This window comes from Triplophysa rosa, linkage group LG16 (assembly GCF_024868665.1).
Source record: "Triplophysa rosa linkage group LG16, Trosa_1v2, whole genome shotgun sequence".
Classification (NCBI taxonomy): domain Eukaryota; kingdom Metazoa; phylum Chordata; class Actinopteri; order Cypriniformes; family Nemacheilidae; genus Triplophysa; species Triplophysa rosa.
In genome coordinates this window covers 20533069-20555235 of record NC_079905.1, presented here as the reverse complement: position 1 = coordinate 20555235, position 22167 = coordinate 20533069, and the positions used below count along the sequence as shown (strand labels likewise).

The 22167-nt window shown below is 38.2% G+C and overlaps 1 protein-coding gene across 11 annotated transcripts in view; it reads right to left on the bottom strand.

The window, feature by feature from the left end:
* epb41a (erythrocyte membrane protein band 4.1a) overlaps positions 1 to 22167 on the bottom strand; it is a 65097-nt gene that overhangs the window by 5022 nt on the left and 37908 nt on the right. For 4 of the 11 annotated variants that reach the window (XM_057353983.1, XM_057353980.1, XM_057353987.1 and 1 more), the window contains 8 exons: positions 21862 to 21959; positions 21016 to 21191; positions 17636 to 17883; positions 16579 to 16653; positions 16107 to 16145; positions 14270 to 14332; positions 10407 to 10577; positions 2659 to 2787 (listed from right to left, as the gene is read on the bottom strand). In XM_057353983.1, the coding sequence (XP_057209966.1) occupies positions 2659 to 2787; positions 10407 to 10577; positions 14270 to 14332; positions 16107 to 16145; positions 16579 to 16653; positions 17636 to 17883; positions 21016 to 21191; positions 21862 to 21959 (999 nt within the window). The remainder of the gene's footprint in view (positions 1 to 2658; positions 2788 to 10406; positions 10578 to 14269; positions 14333 to 16106; positions 16146 to 16578; positions 16654 to 17635; positions 17884 to 21015; positions 21192 to 21861; positions 21960 to 22167) is intronic. The other 7 variants (XM_057353991.1, XM_057353988.1, XM_057353981.1 and 4 more) reach the window with 6 other exon arrangements.

Here is a 22167-nt window from a genome sequence, read left to right as displayed (position 1 = left end):
TACTTTATCAGAAGTACAACCATGTATCTTTTTGATCATCAGAAATCATTTTACTTGCATAATACAACCATACTGTATAAAGTAGGAATGCGCTGATCAGGACATCATTGACTACCATCCCAGCAAACACAGAACGTTCCCCTAACGTTAGTTTTTGGTTCCCTTTTGGTTATTTTTTTGGGAACCAAAAAATAACGTTCTAAGAAAGTTCTTTTCAGGTTTTATTTTTGCAACCAGAAAATATCCAGAAAATAACCAGAAAGTAACGTTCCCTGAGTGTTCTTTTTTGGCTATTTTTTATGGTAAAAATAGTCAAAACTGGTAAACGTCAGTGACATGTGCAATACATAAATTATAAGATCACATTGAAAACCAAATGAAATTAATAAATGTGCCCTTTAATGGCTGAAAATAATAAACTAGTTAAGCTAAATGAAAATACAATCATCTACTGTATATCCATGTGTATTTCTTTAGTGTGGTTGTCTGTTACTGTATGTGTGCGCTCGAGCACGTGCATTCTCTGCTCTGCCGCGCACTCCCGTCATTTAAAAATTAACGGTCATTTCGTTTTACCTCACCGACTAACACATTAGTTTAGCGGTTTATTTATTTTAATTTTTTATTTAAAACCGTACAGATTTGAGAGTAGACTTATATTTTTGTGATTTTCGATTGATTTGACACATCTAAATCAACAGACCATGATGAAAGGACTAAAACTTTTGGACTCAGGACTTTTGATTGTTATATCTAAAGACGGAGCCGCGCTATACTTCTGTGGTGAGACAAGAATATTGTTAGCCTCAAGATAATTAAATGTTTATTCTTCTGTCAATAAAAATCTGATTTAAATATTGTGTTGAAGTCATTGGTTATTTTATTTCGATATCTATAATGTCTGATGTTGAGGTAGGCCTACACACAGTGTGGTTTTATTAGAGTGTGGTATACTGTGCTGTTTAAATCGAAAATTAGGCTACTTCAGTGATGAAAAAGGAATTATTAGGCTAAAAGAATAATCTAATGCATTGATTTCATCCTCCATATTGTGTGGGATGATGCATTTTACTTATTTTAATTAGATTAATGTTAGACAAGCGATGGATAAAAACACAGCATGGATGTATTCATTACTGACGTGTAAACGGACCGAGAAAAATATTTTAGGCTAACGTTCTGGGAACGTTCCCCTAACGTTAGTTTCTGGTTCCCAGAAAGTTTTTTTAAGGTTTGTTTTTAGTTATGTTTACGGAAATAAAACGTTAGTTTCATGGTTTCTATAACGTTAAGGTAACGTTCCCCTAACGTTAGTTTTTGGTTCCCAGAACGTTATGGGAACCAGAAGCTAACGTTCTATTAACGTAAAGAAAACTTTCCTGGAGAACCAAAAGATTCAAGATTCAACTTTATTGTCATTGCACATGTACAAGTACAAGGCAACGAAATGTGACCTCTGCATTTAACCCATCCAGAGAGTAGTGAACACAAGCACAGCAAGTGGTGAACACACGTACCCCCGGAGCAGTGGGCAGCTATCACTGCAGCGCCCGGGGAGCAAGTAGGGGTAAGGTGCCTTGCTCAAGGGCACCTCAGTTGTTACGCCGGAATCGAACCGGCAACCTTCTGGTCACGAGTCCGACTCTCTAACCATTAGGCCACAACTGCCCCAAACAGAAGGCTCTTACACGCCACGCCCCAGCAAAAACGAACCTTAGAAAATAACGCTCTGGGAACCGAAAACTAACGTTAGGGGAACGTTCTGGGAACCAAAAACTAACGTTAGGGGAACGTTCTGGGAACCAAAAATTGTTAGCTGGGATAGTAGGAAAAATTACAATGGTAGTCAAAAGTGCACCACAATTGTTTCAAAATATCTTATTTTGTGTTCAACAGAACAAAAGAGTATACAATAATTTTCCCTACTATGGTAGTCAATGATGTCCCAGAACTGACAATTGCTAACATTCTTCAAAATATCTTTCTTTGTGTTCAACAGAACAAATGAATTTATACAGGACTGTAACAACCTGGAACAGAAATTTCATTTTTGGGTGAACTATACAATATACAATTGTTTATTGTAAACATTATGGCACAGGAATTTTTCCATGAGTGTTTAGAAGCTCATCTAGAATGACACGATAGATTGTCCTCTACTGTAAGTGAATGACAGATTCTTGAGTGTGATTACTGCAATGTTGTTATTTAAACAGAATACTAGATTAAATAGAATAGGAAATAAGTTTGAATATCCAATATCTGATACTACTACCATACACCGACATACATAATATCAGCCAAAAAACCAATGTCAACCAATGGGAAGTATTTAAAAATCACTAGTATCAGCGGATGTGGATACAGATAGGAATTGATACTGTATGCACTCATACCACTGTACAAATACATATTAATGTACAACTTTACAAATAGTAAATATCCTGTAGTGGCGTTCATTGTAAATCACTAATATTGACTAATCTGTATACTCATACAAACTGTATACTCGCCAATGTTGATATAAGTATTGTTACTGACACACAACAACAAACACCCGACCAAGCAAAATTGGCAACAGAGAATAACAAATGTGTTGTCAGTGACACACAGGGACTTAAATGCACAAAAAAGTGCATGTCCTAGACTCCCTCTCACCTGTGCAGACTCATAAGTGATGGTCTTGGTTTCTGTGTGCACTATTGGAATGTCCTTGGTGGCGATTTCGCCGCGAAGGGGGTTGGTGACATCAGAAATGGTGATAGTTTTTGTCTTCACCACAGGAGACTGTGTAAGGGGGGTCAGAATGCAAAGTGAGTAGAATTGCTTTTCTCACTACATTACCTTACTTCCTTCAACAATTACTGAACACCATCTGCAAGCTTTGTCCGAGCTTTGTATAATACTAGAACTGGGATGCTGAAATTCTATGCTGACCGCCTCATAAAAAACAGCTACCAAACAGAAAAAATGCTTAGTCTGGCAGAACAAAAAAGGGGAATCACAAATTACGTACTCCGCTGTAATACGTTCAGATGTGTTTTGCACTCCCTTATAACAAATTTTCCTGGTCAGCGGAAGGGTCAACCTATCAACAAGCATCATATAGATTCGATTCTTTACACAAGTTAAAGAATAGCCACCAAAGCTAAACCGATTCTAAACAACATAAGCTGAAATAAGAAAAATGAATGTTGAAATTATATAGGCCTGTGACTGCACAGAAATGGCCTTAAGGAAACCATAATTCATCAGAGAGATGTGTGCACAGTGTAATATAAAATAGAGGGTGTGTATCTTCAATTATTACAAAGATAAAGCATGTAAAAGGTGTGTGTGTGTATTAGAAAACTCTGTGCGAGAGGACCAGCATCTGCATCCTTCAGCATCTTACAAGAGCCCTGCAATCCTACTACCCATAAAGCTCAATTTAGATATGCAGGTTATGCATATTAAAGCCATAACAAATCACATCAATTTTCCATTTTAATCTTTTATCTCCAGGCACTCTGCCATAAACGCTTTTGATTTAGGAACATTGCAAGTCAAAAGTGATTTTCAGCCAATAAAAGAAACGGCAGGTTGACAGATGTCGAAGGCAATGCAGCGTCAGATTCGAGCCAGGACTCGCCATGTGGCGCTTTCAAAAGAACAGCTCGCCATGATAGCTCACGGTAGGAGCTCTGCAAGTTTCCTTTCAAATAGTTATTCGCTCATTTTAAAGAGGCCAAACTGCAACTATGATTCGGACGACTCTATAGTTAGGAGAAGATAAAAAGACTGAAATCAGAAAGAGTTTTTCTTTCCTACGAGAAACTAGCGGTGTTCCTTAAAATGAGATGCATTAAGGGTATGAAGACCAAATCCTCCATTGGGTCACATTCACATCTTTAAACATGGTAAATGGAAAGTATGCTTTTTTAAATAAAAACATTCTTAAAGTGATAGTTCACCCAAAAATGAAAATTCTGTCATCATTTACTCAGCCTCAGGTTGTTTCAAATTTCTTTGTTCTGATGAAAGATATCTGAAAGAATGTTAGCAATTTTCAGATCTGTGACATCATCGACTACCATAGTAGGAAAAAAAATGTATATATGTTTTTCTTCCGTTGAACACAAAATGAGATATTTTGAATAAACACCAGTTCTGCGGCACCTTTGACCATTTTATTTTTCCTACAATGGTAGTCAATAATGTTCCAGAAGTGAAAATTACTCACGTTCTTCCAAATATCTTTCTCTGTGTTCATCAGAACAAAGTAATATATACAGGTATGAAATTACATGAGGGTGAGTGAATAATAACAGAATTTTCATTTTCCCTTTAAAATTGGTAATTAATAATAAATTACTTTTATCCATTGTATTTCTGTAGTTTTTCCACTGCAAGGTGACAGATGACATTATACATTATTTTACTTGACCACGTGCACCTATATATAAATACATATTAACTTCTAAATGCTGTGAAAATGACGTCAAAGAAAAGTGATCTTTTTTAGATTTTATTGATTGTACCTTGGATTGTCAATATCAAGAAATGGATCTCAGTCAGAGTTCATGCCATATTTAATTTGACGCAAACAAAAACAAGCTTGTGGTGTATGAAAATATGTGGAGTCATGTCAGAGCAGTAGCCCAGTGGTTTGCGCTCCAGACACATATACATTGCTCTTACATAATTTGTCCAGATAAGATAATTTGTCTAAACATTAAACATTTCCAGAGAAAAGAAAAACTTGAGTTGTGTTATTAAAAAAACATGGGGTTATTGAATTAGACGTGAACATTGTATTTCTATCCCACACTGCATCAGTTTCATTTGCATTATATTAAATATGACATCGCCTTGACTGGAGTCCATAGAAGTGCAAAGTTTTTCTCTTAAATTAAGCTACATAACCTAAACTGTACAGTGAATCTAAAACTAAAAACAATGGTATACAGATCAAAACATACAATTTCTTGCCTTTTTTTGTTTTGCATTGTGTATGTGGAGTGAGAAGACCTGATCGGAGTCATTTAAAGCTAGCATAATAGGAGTACCATCACCAGTAGTGCAGTGCTTAAGAAAAAAATTTCTCAGTTCCATAGAAGGAAAACAAGACAATATAATTAATGAGGACTGTGAGTAAAGCACCTCTGATAGTCTGATGTAAAATATAAATAGACTTCCTGTAGCACAGAAACGATTTCATCCATCACTGCGTGAAGATGTAAAACTGTTGCAGCTAACAAATACTAAAACAATCTCAACAGCAACAAAATAAGGGCAAAAAAACACAAAAATGTGCTTTCCTTAAAGAAATACCAGTGCTTGCAGTGCAAAAATGACACCCACAACCACATGCCAAGTTGTCTGTGTATGAAAATCAACAAATACGGTGACAACGACCTGCGGTTTGAATGCCGCAACAGACAAATTAGAAAATTAGATGTAAGCAAGTTACAGCCAATCACAATTCAGTACACAATAAAGATGTCATTGTTTAAAGTTAAACTTTACATGTGGACCAACATAAGAATATTCACTTATTTGTAAAGTGGAAAAGAAGCTGGTCATTGGATATTTGTCAGGTTGGTAAGCACAATGTTTGAGACGGAGACATTATTTACAGTTTTGAGTGGAGTCTGTACATCAAGCTGAAATAATTGCAAAAAATTAAAAAGGAGGAAGACCTTATCATTTTAATTTATAGCTCACCTTGCAAGCACCTTAATTATCTGAGACAAATTTGACTAAAACATTTTTAGCAGTAACTACAGAAAGCAGAACATTTTGAAAACAAAAATAAAGACTGTATGACGTTGAATACAGTGTGGTAGTACAGCGCTCGTGTCCAGTGATTTTGTTCACACAGAATATAAATATTTGGAAATGATAAACCTTCAATCGAGATCATTAAGAGATCATTAAGAATCCACAAAAATTCCTTAAGGTCTCAAAATCCAAACTCTGTTTAGTCTGAAAACTTTCCCTTAGTTCCGTTTCTTCTCTTCTGCCGTCTCTTAAATGAAGACTAGCCACCACAACATCAGCGCCACGACCAGAAGGCCGCTCAGCAGGACAGACACCCGAGTGCGATGCAAAACTATTGGGGACAGCTGACAGACTCTAGTGGCACTCCGGTCTTCTTCTGTGGACACAGCTATGGAGATTTGGTCATCATGTTCCTGAGGCTCAGTGACTTCATCTTCATTACCATCACCATGTTTGTCCTTCTCCATGTGCTGCAGGAGCGCCAGCCCCCCTGGCATGGGTGCCCACCTGACCCTTACCTGTTCTAGCCTCGGCGTACCTGCCTCACGCTTCCACCTCTGTGTGGGCCAACGGGACATCAAGAGAGACAGAGAACAATGAACAGACGTGTGGAGGGGGGTTGGGGGGTGGAGAGACATGGGAGAGCTTGACTAATGATAGATGTATGTGAATGGTCATAGAGGATTCTGGTTTACAGTTTACAGTATAGACTCAAGATCTGAGCAGAGAGGACACCAAAGTGGTTCAGGCAGGCCAAACAGGTTGAAGCTTTGAGGGTTTTTATGGCGTTGGTGGTGTGGTGGTACACCTGATTGACACTTAGACCTGGCAGCAAAACAAGTATATTTTGGCAGTGCAAATACATCTGTTCATCGACAGACAAACACCATAAAAACCGGCAGGGTTTGGGGGGGTCGGACCACCATGTGCGATCCTCACTGCCTCACGGGGTAAGAAGGTGTGTCAAATTATTCATGTGCTAGATAGAGGTTTACTACAATACATCCTAGGAGAATAACAATTCCCCTCACACTCATGTATCTGCCAAATATGATTGGAAATTGGGGAATGAATAAAAAATTAAACATTTTCTATCCACAAGTTTCCGGAGGGCGCTACTGTAAAAATGAATGTGGGCACAACTTTCGGTGAGGTGACGGAAGTAGTGTATTCCTGCAATGAATAACTTATTCTGATGACAGAATATGAGACCGATTCATATTTTGAATTGTAATATTATTGGTTTCATGTGGAAATATATTAAAAATAATTTTGAAACTGATGAGCAAAACCTGCTGTTCGTGGCTGCACTTACAACCAAAAAAAAGAGCGCTTCACACACAGACCTAATGTTAAGACGGACTGCTCCTGTGAGGGAATGTACAGTTTTTAAAGGGCGAACTTTAAAATGTTGACTGCTTATCTCAAGCAAATAGATAACGAACATTAAACATCACTTAGACTAAATGTGCTCATAGTTTAAAAAGAGAGTTCGCAGTTTTAAAAGGGAGTTTAAATAGATTCATAAACTACAAATAAAAACGCGAAACTGATTTTACAAGGATTCTTTACTGTATTTTACCGATGTGTTGTCAAAAATCTGTCGGAATATATCAGATCATGTGATATGGACTACATTTCTCATCTGATCTGCTTTGTAAAGTATGTATTTCTTCCACTTATCGTCCTATAAACAAAACGTAGAGAGAATGTTTAAAAATGTAAAAGGCAGCTTTTGCACGTGATCTTCTTTAGCATGTTTATCAGATTAATGGCCAGCTGACGATACAGTAGCTTTATGATATGTTCACGTGGCCCGTGTAATGCTTTGCAGTTCGCTTTTAAGAATAATGATTCACTGTCACAACAACTGCATCAAAAAAGTTGCTAAATATCCGTCGTCAAGTGTTAAAATCATCATCCCATTCCTCTACAAAGTAGTGGACAGAATGCTGATTTAGTTTATGGGGCGATTCACATTTCGCGTCTAAAACCACACAGAAAACGTGAGCCGCGCTGCTTTCTCTAGTCAAATGACCTGCGGTGCGTGTGTGGCACTCTTTAAAGTTGAACTATTTTCATCTCGATGAGGCGCTGACGCGCCTACAAAAATGTGCACACCGCACCGTATGCGCATTACGCCTGCGTAGTTCCCTATTAGCGCGCGCCTGCTGCGTGTCTACATTTAAAATAACGAACTTACGCGCACAAAAGACGCAAAATGTGAATTGCCCCTAAAAGTGCTGTCAGTGTGTAAGTTCACATTCTGCTATATAAACGAATGACTTGAAATACGGAAGAAAAGCGTTTGTTTACATTGAACCAGAAGTTACTCCCATCTTTCGAGCAAAGCATCATAGGGCGTAGGCAACTTGTGGGTTGCATTGACGTAACTGATTACATGCTACAAAAAACAAACAGTTCTTCCTGTGATCTCTGCTTCAAAAACTATATTAACTCTTACGAGCCGGTTATTTATGAATTAGAGAAAGTCTAAAAAATCTCAAGATCATGAGATTTCTTGTTAAATCTAGGCAAAAAATTCACGTACTGAGACTGCAACAATGGTTTTTGTCTGTAATGTGGCAGTTGTATGTGCTTAGGTTTGGGACTGCTACATAACATAATAGGCCTCTGCAGAGGCAGGGCGTGGGGCAGGCGGCCGGGTCGTTTTATGGGTGTTACTAGACACTCCTGCTTGTGGGGATGAGAACTTGAGTGGAGATATAGATGTGGGTGAAGGAAGAGGAGGAGAAGACTGAGACCCAGGACAAGACTTTTAAGAGGAGAGATTGAGGAGAACAAACAAGGGTAAGGAACAGATGGACAACCGGTGTAGGACAGAAACACAAGGAAAAGGGGGAAAAGACAATGACATGAAGAGGAGGAAGCGTCAGAATCTTATCGCTGGCTTTTCCTGTTTGCTTATTTAGTATTCTTTTATCTACATTCCTTATCAGAATCATGCAGCTTGGTGATGCAGTGAAATCCAGCCATGCGATTGGCAGATCAAAGCAGAAGAAAGCCGGCAGAAAGCCATTCAGCAGCAGCAGTAGAGGGGACAGGGCGTGGCCAGAGGGTCTATAAAAGCTGCAGGCAGGGAGCAGATTTCAGACAGAGAGGAATTCTACTCTGATGGGGCCATGGCCATTGCGTCCAGCGGCCGTTTGAGCTTGCGTCGTTCTTTATCTACATAAAGAAACGTGTCTTTTCTGGTGTGGATGCGTCACAAGCCAGCCAAAAAGGACCAAAAAAAAAAGAGTACGATTACCTCTGATATACCCCCCACTACTCTGTGTATGGGTAGGAGAGGGGGCGTCTTCACCTATACAACATACACGCAAACACACATTTTTCAATGTAATGGCACATAAAATAAGTTTGTATGTGTTTTAATGTTTACCTTATTTAAATAATCAAACAGCTGACAAACTAGATGCTCTCTGTACAATATCATTAAAACTTGCAGACAACTGCATGGTAAAGCAAAATAGCTTCAGTAAGAGTAAAAAGTAGTAAACTACGAGTAAATGCCCACAACTCGTGAAGTGATTCACAACAATTTTTTATCCGATTTTTTTGTCCTGACCAGTAGCGACTGTTCACAGAGGGCAGATAACAGGACATTTTGATGATTTATGTTGGGTAACTCCAGTCACAATGAAAACTCACAGATCCAAAGTCCCACTCAACTAAACGGTATATTAAACAAAAATATTCTCTGACCAATTTAGACTCTGTCTACACTAGTGCGTTTTCATTTGAAAACTCGCACCTGCATTTTCGAAAAGCTCCGTTTTCATTGACAAAAACGCCGTCTCAGTGTGGCGAAAGGCCAAAACGGAGAGAAAAAGATGCGGATAGGGACTTAAAGTGATTAAAAAGTGAAATGATGTTAAGTTCTAAAGTTCTGAAAAATGTATTGTTGCATCATAACTTCTTATTATGATTAAGAATACATTTTAAAAGAATTTTGGCCTCTAAAGTATTGACCACTTTAAAGGAGTAGTTCACTTCAAAATAAGCCCCCATTGACTTTCCAAAGTCATTTTATTCTTATTTTGAAGTGAACTACTCCTTTACGTTTTGCTGTCTGGTCTAGTTTGCAGTTCATTCTGGCCAACATCCACCCACTTGGACAGGTATAGATCATCTGACTGACATGCAAAGAGTGTAAATGTCCTTTTTGGGGCAGACAAATGTAGTATATACCACAATAACAGACTGAAAGGAACTGCTTGGCAAATGGCCATACATGTAAAACCAAAATCTTTTTGATGTCACTAACCTTCTTTCTCAAAAGGACTCATACATCAACCCATTAACAACTTTCCCAGCTTAAAATTATGTGTAACTGAACTCTTACAGAGTGCTTTCCAATTCTGTATGCAATATGCATCAAACCGTCTGTGAATGGACTGTGTGTGATTTGTGGGTGTGCCATCAGATAACTGAGATTCATTTCACCATCAAGATAAATCTTAAAAATACCATGTTGTCTGTTATGAAAGTACTGATGTTCCGAAGTTAAGCTTCACCGTAAAGTCCCCTTCATTTCACCAAACCAGCAACATAACCATTAATCTTATCCTGCTCAAATGTGACCTTTAACATTTGACATGTACAGTAACCCAAGCACTCACGTCAGGCTGCATCTGGCCGTTGATGCTGGCGGTGCGGAAGGGCGAGTGGGTTGACAAGCGTTTGTCCCACTCGCTGGGCCGTGGAACTGGAGCCGACTCCATGAAGCTGCGCTTGAGCTCACTGATGCTAGTGTGATGACGCAAGATCTCTGTCTGGGTCTTTTCCACATCCTAAGAGATAGAGTCAGAGAGAAAGACGTCCAGGCAGAGAAAATGTACCGAGAAGATCGAAAGAAAACAGACACGAGGACACCGAAAAAGAATCAAATGAGACAAAAAGAAAAGACACAAGAAAAGAAAGAAGAGAGGAAGAGAAAGAAATAGTGAGATTGTGAGATCAGGGAGAAACGAAGCAAAATATCGTATTAGCCTGACGTTCTTATATTATTGATCATCTCAATCACTGAACTCTGGGGTGTCACATGCAGGGTTGGGAATCAAGAACCAGTTGTTTTTCTTATTTATTTTTACTCAAAATTTACAAATGATCTTAATGAAATAACTGTCCTACAATTCCCGTCCCCAGTCACACCAGTTTGCAGACAAAGAGATATCAGGAGAAACACAGACATGGTCATTGTACAGATGGATAACTGAGACACAGATCTCTCTCCGTTTTACTTGGTGAGACCTTGATGGTCTTCTAGCTGCCTTTTTTAGCAGTTCTCCTTCCCCGTGGGCTGATTTGTGACCTCTCTGCACCAGAGAGGATGCAATAAATATTCATCTCAGATTGAGTCTGTGATTGGCCAAAACCAGTGGTCCATGTGTATTTTGACAGACCGTGATTAATGACATCGAGTGAGGTACTAGCTGATCAGATTCAATCTGGGCCCGGTTGCATAAACTGCTTAGACTAGTCTTACAAGTTAGTCACCTCATTTTTTTCTTCAAGACTGGTCATAACTTCTTGAAGTCAGTTACATAAAAAAGTAGATTGGTCTTATTGAAATAAGAAAAGTAAGACTGATTCGTCCTAACTAATTGCTAGTCTGTGAGAATAGCTGTTAAGACACAGTCTTAATTTAGCGGCTATGTTTATGCACCTGGCCCCTGGATACCTGCAGAACGCAGAAGACGGTCGAGACTATAGACGTAAAACAGAGAGAGCTGGTTTGTGTCTTAGTGGGCCACGGAACATCTGCAAAGAGCTCCGGCAAAATGAAACACTCTCGTGAGAAAACAGCCCTCATCACCTCCCTTAACTGACTTCAGATGCCTCTTAAAATTAAACAGAGCCAAGCTGCTCATCATTTTTACTGCTCAATGAAACCATAAATCTTAGTCAAATACTTGTTCAAGCTATATAATTTGCTGCATTACATCACATTTATAATCCCAGGTTAGTGGAGTGAAACTGGTAGCACATTGACAGCACTTCTGTTCCAAAACCTAGTAAGCAGCCTACCTAGACAACATTTTGAGGCAAAAGACTTGGCAAAACTGAGCTTAATTTGTGACATTGTTGAGATCCTTTCTGATACTCTGATCGAGACATTTGTGAGATTTCTTTGAGAGAGTCTTTTTTTCTCAGGAGAAATAGCCGAGACACAGGAGATCTCAGCAAACATTTCGGTAACACTTTACAATAAGGTGCTATTAGTTAATATTAGTAAATGCATGAGCTAACATTAGCTACCAATGAACAATTTCGTTTTTCAGCATTTTTTTATCCTGGTTCATGGTGCATTAACTAATGTTACAGTGACAACATTTGATTTTAATAATGTATTAGTAAATGCTGAAATTAACACGAACCTCTTACCTGGCGCAGACCTGTTTGAGCCTACACATGAAAACACACCTTTGGCACTAAAATGGCTGTAACTCATGAATTCTTTCATTTAAAAGAGAATCAGCAGATTATTGCTGTAAAAATAAATCACACATTTTTTTTACAAATTATTTTGTTATAACTCTAAAAGGTTTATGTTTTTCTTTTATAAAAAATACAGAATACCAAAATTTCATAAGTCAAAGTCCCAAGAGTCACCAAGAGTTGTATCAAGTTTGGTCTTGATACACCAAATTTTGAGGTCTGATTTTTTTAGCTGCTCTACCACCAAAATCCCCTAGGGGGCCCATAGGTTTCCACTGGTTTTTACACTAATTCTGAAATTTGATCACAGAAGCTTTTTTCACCTTTTTTACTTTTCCAATTAACAGACACAATGCAAAAATACGAAAGCACAGGAACATGTAAACAAAACAAGATATGTGTATGAAACTATATTTTTGATGCACACTCATTCTCACTGGACGGCGCCAGATAAGAGGTTAATATTAATAAATGCTTTAGAAATATTGTTCGTTGTTATGCATTAGCTAACATAAACTAATTGTTTACAAATAGCACCTGTAAAGTGTTACCAACATTTCTATTTGGTCCACCTAATCTCATTGTTGTCTTAATTTTTCTTATGGGCAGCAGCTGCCAGTGATGCAGCTCACTAGGGTTTGTAACAAAACTTCTTTGAATTTCTTTTTTCATCATTATATGGATTATAATGAATTAATCCTTTCTAAATAATGTTATGTCACTAAAAAGGGAGTAGATGTTGGTGGTTATCAAGAGTGTTTCACCAGGTTTAAGTTTAATAATAGTTAATAATAATTTGAGTTAATAATCAAGTAAAAATCGACAGACATGGGTCAAAGAAGTGTGTTCTGACTTTGTAATCTCTAAACTTGGTCAATATTAAACTAAAACCTCTTGCATTATATAGATAATATGTTTTCATAAGTTACTGTACTTGTAGGACAGTTATTTGACACATGCCTGTTCATGTAATGGTGTAAAGAATGAGTCATCTTTGGCTCAAATATCAGCAATGTGAGTCTCAACATAAGTAAATGAGATGGGCATACAGTGTTATTAACAACACGTTTGGTTAGATACAGCGACGATAGGGTTAGAGAAGAAGTCATGGGGTGACTAAAGGGGTTAATGTCACAGAATACTTGGCATAGTTTCATGGCAGGACTCATAATGACCTCATAAGAACAAGTCACTTTTTAGTGACTATGGAAAATATATGACTGGGACAGACTGTACAATTTCTTTGATATGTACTTTAAAACTACTACGTAGATAATATCATAATAATGTGGCCTTTTACCAAATAAATCAATAAAAAGTCATGCAACAGCAACTAAATGTAGAGCAAATAAATATGCATGAGGCTGTTCAGTAGCTTTCAGAGTATTTATCTACTGTAGCAGTCTACGGTTTAGAAATATCAAAATAAAAAATATGAATGCAAAGACATTTAAAATCAACATGAAAACAGACCCTATTTACTTTCTTTAAACATGTTCCCAGTCTCTAGTAGATGTTTCTGTTAATAATGTAATAGCGATATGGCATCGCCTTTGATAAATTTCAGACTAAACTAAAATCATGCTGCGTTTTTCAGTCTGAAATAAGTCACGAAACGGAAGTGTGAGTTGTAAATGCTGTTTCATATTGACTTTAAAGTATGGTCTCTAAAGAATATTTCTTGCATGTTTTTAATGCATGCATTTACGTCCAGCTGTTGGCTATTTTTGCATCGGAGCAATTTTTCAAATAAATTAAACTGAAAAACTATTCAATCTTATATATCGGCAGCAATTCAAAACTCCCAATCATATATTCAACCAAATAGTGCTACAAAATGAAACCAAGAAAAAATAAAAGCGAGTACTTGCATTAGAGTTAGTGAGGAAAATAGTGCATGCCAAGCCTTTAGGATTAAGCTACAAAACACGGAAAGAGAAAGCGTGTGAGAAGAATGAAGAAAGAATCTAAGATGAAACAGGTTCTCATGCAGTGAGACATACGCAGCAGCAAAAATGAGATTTTCCAGAGTTTCCATACAAACCTCCAACATTAAATTGCTATGTCTGATATAAATAGTTTCACCCTCAATTTTCTTTGCTCTTTTCTGTAAAGAACGGGAAAAAATAAGTTGGCAGTGTTTGAACATAAACTGTAAAAATGACACATGAATCATTTCACGACTTTCTTTGTTTCACACATTCGATGTGCAGAACGTGATGGAATCAAATTAAACATGAATAAACCACAACAGGCCGTCTAGCCAGGCAGAAAGAAGGGTCAAAGGTCAGGGAGGGATAACTGTGCACTGGATAAAATTATGACAGTGTAATGAGATCATACGCACACATGCTTCATCCTTAAAAGTAAAGTGTGTTTATTATTTCCCCACCATTGATGAGATTTCCCACCATTTATAGACACAACGCTTGTCAACCATATGACCGGTTTTTCTGACTTTTTAAAAGATAGCGTCTAAGGATAAGAAAACATACTCATACAACATAATATTCTGGAGGCCACGAAAGGTTTGTAAATATTCTATTTGCTATTTGCTGGGAAACCTGCTTCAAAACAAGCTTTTCGACATTTTTTCAAAATTCACATTGAATCTTTTAATGAGTAAATAATGCTCCCCTGCATTAATTATTGCCTGTCGATTTCAGATTCTCTGACATTCTTTGCTAGAATCTGACCCCAGGGCACCTGAGAGGAAATAGTGCAAATAAAAAGATGCCACTTCAAAACCATCCTATTACCACAACACCAGCAGAAAACCATCAGACACAAAGTCTTACCCTCTGTCCTCCTCCTCCCACATCTTCTCCGATGGCTGATGACTCTCAGCAGAAACAAACATCAGCAGCCAACTTTTACTACTATAAACTCACAAAAACCCAGCTCTTCACATGCATCATCTCTGAGGTCTTTAAACATCTCCCATCTAACCATCCCACCACCTGTCACCTACTCCCTCCTATCTCTGTAAGCAATTTCTCCTACACTCCTACCCACACTCATGCAGACCATCAACGTACTGGCACATCTCACACCACATTCTGTTAAGGTCTGGTAACCCTGCTGTTTAAAAAACAGACATTAAAAACCAGACCACCTACAGACTTTACTATTATACTAAAACATGGAAATGGTAATCATAAGCAATGAATGTTTCTGCAGCTTAAATAGGTTAATCTAAGGAGGGGGGTTCCTGTAGCCCACCTGGTAGAGCATTGTGCTCACAACGCCAATGGCAAGGGATCGATTCCCAGTTAACACACATACTGATAAAATGTGTACCTTGAATGCACGGTCACTTTGAATAAAAGTGTCTGCCAAATGCAAAAAATGTCAATGAAAAATGCACAAGAAAACCAAGCTGAAAACGACGTCTGACTTCTCTTCCCTTGTTTCAAAAGAATGCTCAGGCTTCAATAAAACCTAAAGTATCAAAGGCAAAAAAAAGAAATGTGGACTCATTTGACCTGCGTGAGTCAGACCTGCAGCAGGAAAGCACATTCTGGCTCCCCTAAAAACGGTTTCCATCCTTATCTACATAAAAGACACAGCGTGACTACAATTAAAACAACAATAACTATGCAACTGCGATTGGGTTCATCTGTACTCCACTCTTGCTGGGTAGCACAATGAACACAGTAAAGCTCAGTAAGCTTCATGTTGTGCTGACACGCTGTCGCTGTCTTAAAGTGATGCATCTGACAGCCACAGCGGCATCTTTTATAGCCAATCTCATACCAGCGAAATAAAGCGAGACACAGCCAAGGCAGATGAGAAAAATGAATAAAATGGTGTTGTGTGCTGTAAAGCATGGGCAATGAGGACAATGGCATCTTCCTCATGCTGTAATAACAAGTTCTGACCTTCCTCATGCGCACCACCTCTGTGTCTGCCCGTGGTGACTGCTCACACGCCCGAAGGAGAAGAAATAAAGAAGCATGTGAGTGTCTGTGATAGAAGTTACAGTATCTCTTTCCCTACACAACAGACACTGGAGCACAAACCATACCTTACTGTTTAAAAACACTCGTCTCATAGTAATGGTGCAACAATATTGTCAGCATGCATTAAGCAGATAAAGGATCTGATGTTAACTAGTCATATGAAAGTCATATTACTGCTTGAAATACTCAAGACAAGAGTTCAAATTAAAGACAAAATAAAGTAATAAAAAGAAATAAAATGAGCAATAAAATAAAACAGTGCTAGTGAAGGCATCCACATTGGGTAAGTCCACGGTCCTACATTCGATTCAGATTTGGCTTAGTCGTCAGTAAACATGATCTGTATATTGTGCATGCTGTTGTTTGATTGGCTGAAATCCTGAGCACAAACCTGGCTCTTTCTCTCCCCATTAGTGGTCGTCACCACCTGGGCGTCACGGTGGCGCCGTTCTCGCCGGGCTACCGTCTGCAGTGGCACAGAGACAGTATATACACACTGCCATCTCAACCACACCTTTACATTGTGACTGTGATGCTCTTAAGGTCACAGGCAAGGTTTCATATAGATCTAATCATTTTCAGTAAATGTAGGACTACCTATGAATATTCAGATCAAGCACTAGATGGAAAAGCTTGTCTGCCTGCTAGAAACAGTAACAGCTACAAGTCAGCAGGAGTCAGTACTGCAGATGTAGTTATTTGGATCTGGTGCAAAAGCATTATTTGTGATACCTTTTCTACTTAAGTTTCCTGTGAATAGGTAATACATATGTAAGGGATAATGTACAGGCAGCCGGCTGTTATCGCAGAAATAAGCCCTGACAGTGTAATCAGCACCGAGGGATCACACTGAAGGGGCTTAAATCGCGATAACAGCCAGCTGCTTGTACATTATCCCACTTATTATACGGCTACTTGCCACATGAGAAAAAAAACTGGACATGAAATGTGAATTTGAAATATTTGATTAGCTCATTTTTACCGAATGCAGACCTTCTGCGAGGAAAAGCCGTTTACTTTCGGTTTTAAATTAAGAAACGACGTTCAAATGTCACGAACAGGCAATCTGGTTCAATCATTTGTAAATATAATATCATATATGTTTTATAAAGACATATTTATATTTCATTTGTCAAAAAAAACCTGTCAAAATGGTTTGCTGCATCTGGGTTACTGTGTGTTATTAATTTTGAGAGGTTGTTATCTGGGAATAACGAACCTGCAAATGTCGCCACTGGCCAATCAGAATCAAGCATTCCAACAAGCCGTATAATAATAAGTTGTAAGACATAACAAGCATTAAGTATTAAATTAGGTATTAAGAAATATACAAGTTGCACTATAATGATTTATAATATAGGAAAATATATTTTAAGAACCAAAACAAAAAGTTGTTTTTTATTTGTTTTCTGTAACTTCATATTGAAAAGCGTGTGTGTGTGTTGTACCTTTATTTCAGGTGTGCCCTCTGCTTTGGTGCTGTGTGTTTTGGAGCTGTCAGTCACATGGGCTTCTGCCTTCATCTCACTCTTCCTCTCAGTGGAGCGTGGTCGGCCTGTGGGTGTGGATGTCTCTTTACGATCCGTGCGGGCGGCAGATGGCACCACTGGAGAAGGAGCTGCATCGCCCGGGGAGATGGGAGACATGATGGGAGCGCTGACCGGACGGGTGTTCTTATCCGGGGTCGAAACCATGGCTGACAGAATGATGGATGAAACAGATGAGGAAAAAATATATACGGCACTGCATGAAAGAATTCTAACATTAAAAGCTTGTCTGTATGGACTCGGGTCAATGGGTTGCTGAAAAAGTGCTGCCCAAGATCACAAAGCAGTCATTACACATGTTTAGCGCAATAAATAGGTGTATTAACAGTTTATACAGACTTGCCAATTGACAAAGCTGCAAAGCTCATTTTCAGTATAGTCAAGTTACACTGACTGATTGGCTGCTAAGCGTACAGTTTTATGTATTTTCTGTGACACTTAAAGATATGGGATGGAAACAAGAGGCTGATTTTATGTCAATGGATAAGATGCTTTAGTGGATAATAATGAAGAAACTTGTGAGGGAGTAACCTAATAACCTAAAAACCTGTCTGGTAATCTTCACTCCAGCAGAATTGTTTCATCAAGGTCAAGGTCAAGGTTTATTTATATAGCACCTTAAAACAACACAAGTGTTGACCAAATTGCTTCACAAGCAGTAGCAAGAACATACATAATAAAAACAAATCACACCCAGTATTATTACCTGATAGCTGATAGATATAAAAACAGAGATTTATTCAAGCTACAGCACAAACAACTACCCCTGACAAAAATATACACATGAGAATAAAACCAAGTTACGGGTAAGCCTGAGAGAAAAGATGTGTTTTAATTGATACTTTAAAAGCAGTTAATGTAGGGGAAGCTCTAATCGTAGAGGTGTGTTCCAAAGTTTTGGAACATAGACTGAGAAAGACCTGTCTCCCATAGATTTCAGACGAGATTTCGGGACGTTTAGTAATAACTTGTCTGAAGACCTAAGAGATCTCTGAGGTAAATAAAAACGTAAAAGTTCTGACATACATGTATAAATAGGGGCAAGTCCATGTAGAGCTATAAACACAAAGGTTAAGACCTTGAAATCAATTCTTTGTTTCACTTGTTAAAGATGTTGTAAAATGTGTTGAGTTTGACTTCTCATATAAAACCTTAACTCTAAATCAACAACACTTTGGGAACTGTGATCCAAACTCTGGGTTTTTTTTCTTGCTTTCAGGTCTCCTTAGAAGATGTACTCAACAAAGCGGTTAATCACAAAACCATCTTTCTTTAAAATCATTATTTCTTTTAAAACAATCCAGAGATGCCTCTTTGGTGAATGCATCTACTAAAATATTCAAGGAATCCCTGTAAACACGCATAATGTGCATCAATATACAAAATAAGCTGCAAAACAAGCATGCGTGCCTGTGCTCTTGATCGGGGCTGGACGGTTCCTGATCACACTCCAGCCAGCGTAGATATTTCTCTGCCAGGGAGTTCACCTGTGCTGACTAAAGCAAGCAGTTTATTTTTATCTCTGCAACTCCACATTTGTATAGCACATCTAGAAATGTGTGGTATTTTCCTACATACCTGATATACTGTATATCAGATTCCAGCTGATACTAGTGATTTATTTTAAAAGTTATCATAGCGATTTTTTGGAGCATTATCATTATGTATGTACAGTATATATACAATTTAATGGTACACTGAGTAATTCTGCACCACTAGCGGCACGATTAATTCACCTTCTAAACTGATGACTCAAACTCTTTCCTTTTTGGCATTGGCTGCAAAAACACGTTATCCCACCCACACCTACGCTCATACAAACAATGTAACATTTAAAGCCAGAAAACAAAAACTCTGGTTAAAAGAACAACAAACCAGCAAGGCACAACATTTTAAAAAGACATGTATATGCACAGTCACGTGACCCTAGTAATCCCAGTAATGCTATCAGACATTAAGAGTCCAATGAAGCTTGAACTCTCTGGGAGTTTCTCAAACAGAAGGCCAGTAATGACAGACTTCTGCTTACTGCACAAATAACAACAGATGCTTGAAATGTTGCAATTCAAGTTTCATAAAGAGACCTCAGGGGAACTAGAGTACAAAACTAGCCAGAGACACTAATAAGCAAATGGATTTAGCATAGCAACTCAGATCTCTGATGTCAAACTCCCTAAGGACAACTGGTTGTGATTGGCTACAATCCAACAGAAAAGGCCAATCACCTGCTTCTGTTTTAAATCTGCACTGCAATAATTTTCCTAAAGAATCTTTTTGTCTTGATTATATCAAACTATATATAATAATATATACTTTAGAAGCAACACTGTGTACAATAAAACTTTTTATAATTCTTAATTATTGTCAGTTTTTAAATGCACAAATTTGGAAGATACTTTGTCTGACACAATTTTCTTGATGCTGCTGTTTTATCTTTTCATACAATAACACCGTGTCTGAACCGGATGCAACCAGCGCAATGCGACGTAGCGTGTCACGTCGCGGCAGTCGTGTCTGGTGTAGACACGGTGTGAAAGAGACTTATGAAGTACTGATAATGAATTTGATCTTTTCATACAATAACACCATGTCTGAACCGGATGCAACCAGCGCAATGCGACATAGCGTGTCACGTCGCGGCAGTCGTGTCCGGTGTAGACACGGTGTGAAAGAGACTTATATTATACAGATAATGAATTACTGATCATGCTGATTGTGTTTCCGTTAAAGGAGAAGTTCCATTTAGAATTAAAATGTTATGATTATTTACTCACCCTCATGTCCAACCCTTTACAACGTGATTATGTACGGGAAGTCGTGAACGCGCAACACGGTTGGGTGCAAGCCGTGTATTTGTGGTTAAAAAGTAGATTTTTTCTTAGAAAAGGACTAATCTTTTCGCTATAAAACACTCTAATTCATCGGCTGGTGTCGCGTTCAGCCATTTAAAGCTGCGAAGACACTGAAATTTGAACCTTAAATCAGGTGGCCCCCCATTAAATCCCTTATATGGAGGAAGATCCGTAAATGTTTTCCTCAACAACCCAGGATTAGTTTCTACAGAAGAAATAAAGACATGGACGTCTTGGGTGACATGAGGGTGAGTAAAAAAATCATAAAATTTGAATTCAAAAGTTCTTCTCCTTTAATCAGATTAAGTTTCAAGTTAGATCCTCCTTCCATCTCATAATCAACTGTACACATGGATAATCAAAATGGCTAAGATAATTATGTAATTATTAAGATAATAACATATTCATTTACATGGCACTTAAACACACCTCCATCTAAGCTGCGTGACGCCCTCTTACTGGCAGAGCGCTGGAAATGGGGGGCGGGTCTGTCAATCATGGAGCTGGCCTGACGGGTTTGGGCCTGAGTTCGCCCGCTGAAACGGAACTTTGATCCCAGAGCCAGGAACTTCCTGGGAGTGGTGGCCGCCTCTGTGGACACTAACCTGAGACAGAAACACACACAGATTTCTAATAAGTGTTCATATCCATAAATTTTAAGCAAGCACTTATTTGCATATAACAACCCACAATTTTTTTTACAAATCCTGGCATGTTTAGCAACTTGGATAAACAACACTGTAAACAATGCAGGTATAGACCGTTTAATTGGACGCACGTGCCTGGCCCAAAGTTAACTTCCGGTCTGTGTTTGATTATTGGTCTGGCTAGTGGCTAGTAATATAACAATTTATATTATACTATTTGTATTAATATTTTTTATATCAATATTTTATGTATATTAATTGGATTTCATAAATAATTTGTTGAATGGGTCATGTTTGAACACACAGGCACTTTGCATTTAAGTTTAGCCAAGTAACGGTTCTTCTCAGGGGCAGACTAGAACTTTTTCGGCAAGAGCAGCCCACCACAAACCCCTCCATTTGCGACCGCGTTTTCCGTTTCCCCTGTCTGCTCTGTTCATGATCACGTTCTGGGGGGGGTCCCCCTCCGTCACATGAGCAATGTCATGAAAAATGGTGCAAGACACTAATAGAAATAAAATGCTACAAAATATGGGCTTGATATGGCTTCAGGTGAACCTATCAAAGGAATATCATCATGTCATTAGTTTGCACACTGCATTTGTAGTATACTATTTGGCGTTTATACCTGAAGAATGTGTGATGCTCCACACACACTTTCCACAGTTTCTTGGCAGCCGTGTAGTTAGGCAGTTTAAAGCCAATGGCGCTTTCATAATGCTCCAACTACAGTTAAAAAAGAATGATTAAAAAACATGTGAGTACAAGCTTATAAAATGAAGTGCATGTGTGGTCGATTTTAATTTAAGTCATCTTGAATGGCAGAAGAGTGAATTTTTACATAATTACTACTAAATCTGAACCTTAACCATGCATGTGTTCCAACTTACATAGAATACAAAGTATTTCACGTTTTTTAATTGGTAATGAAATT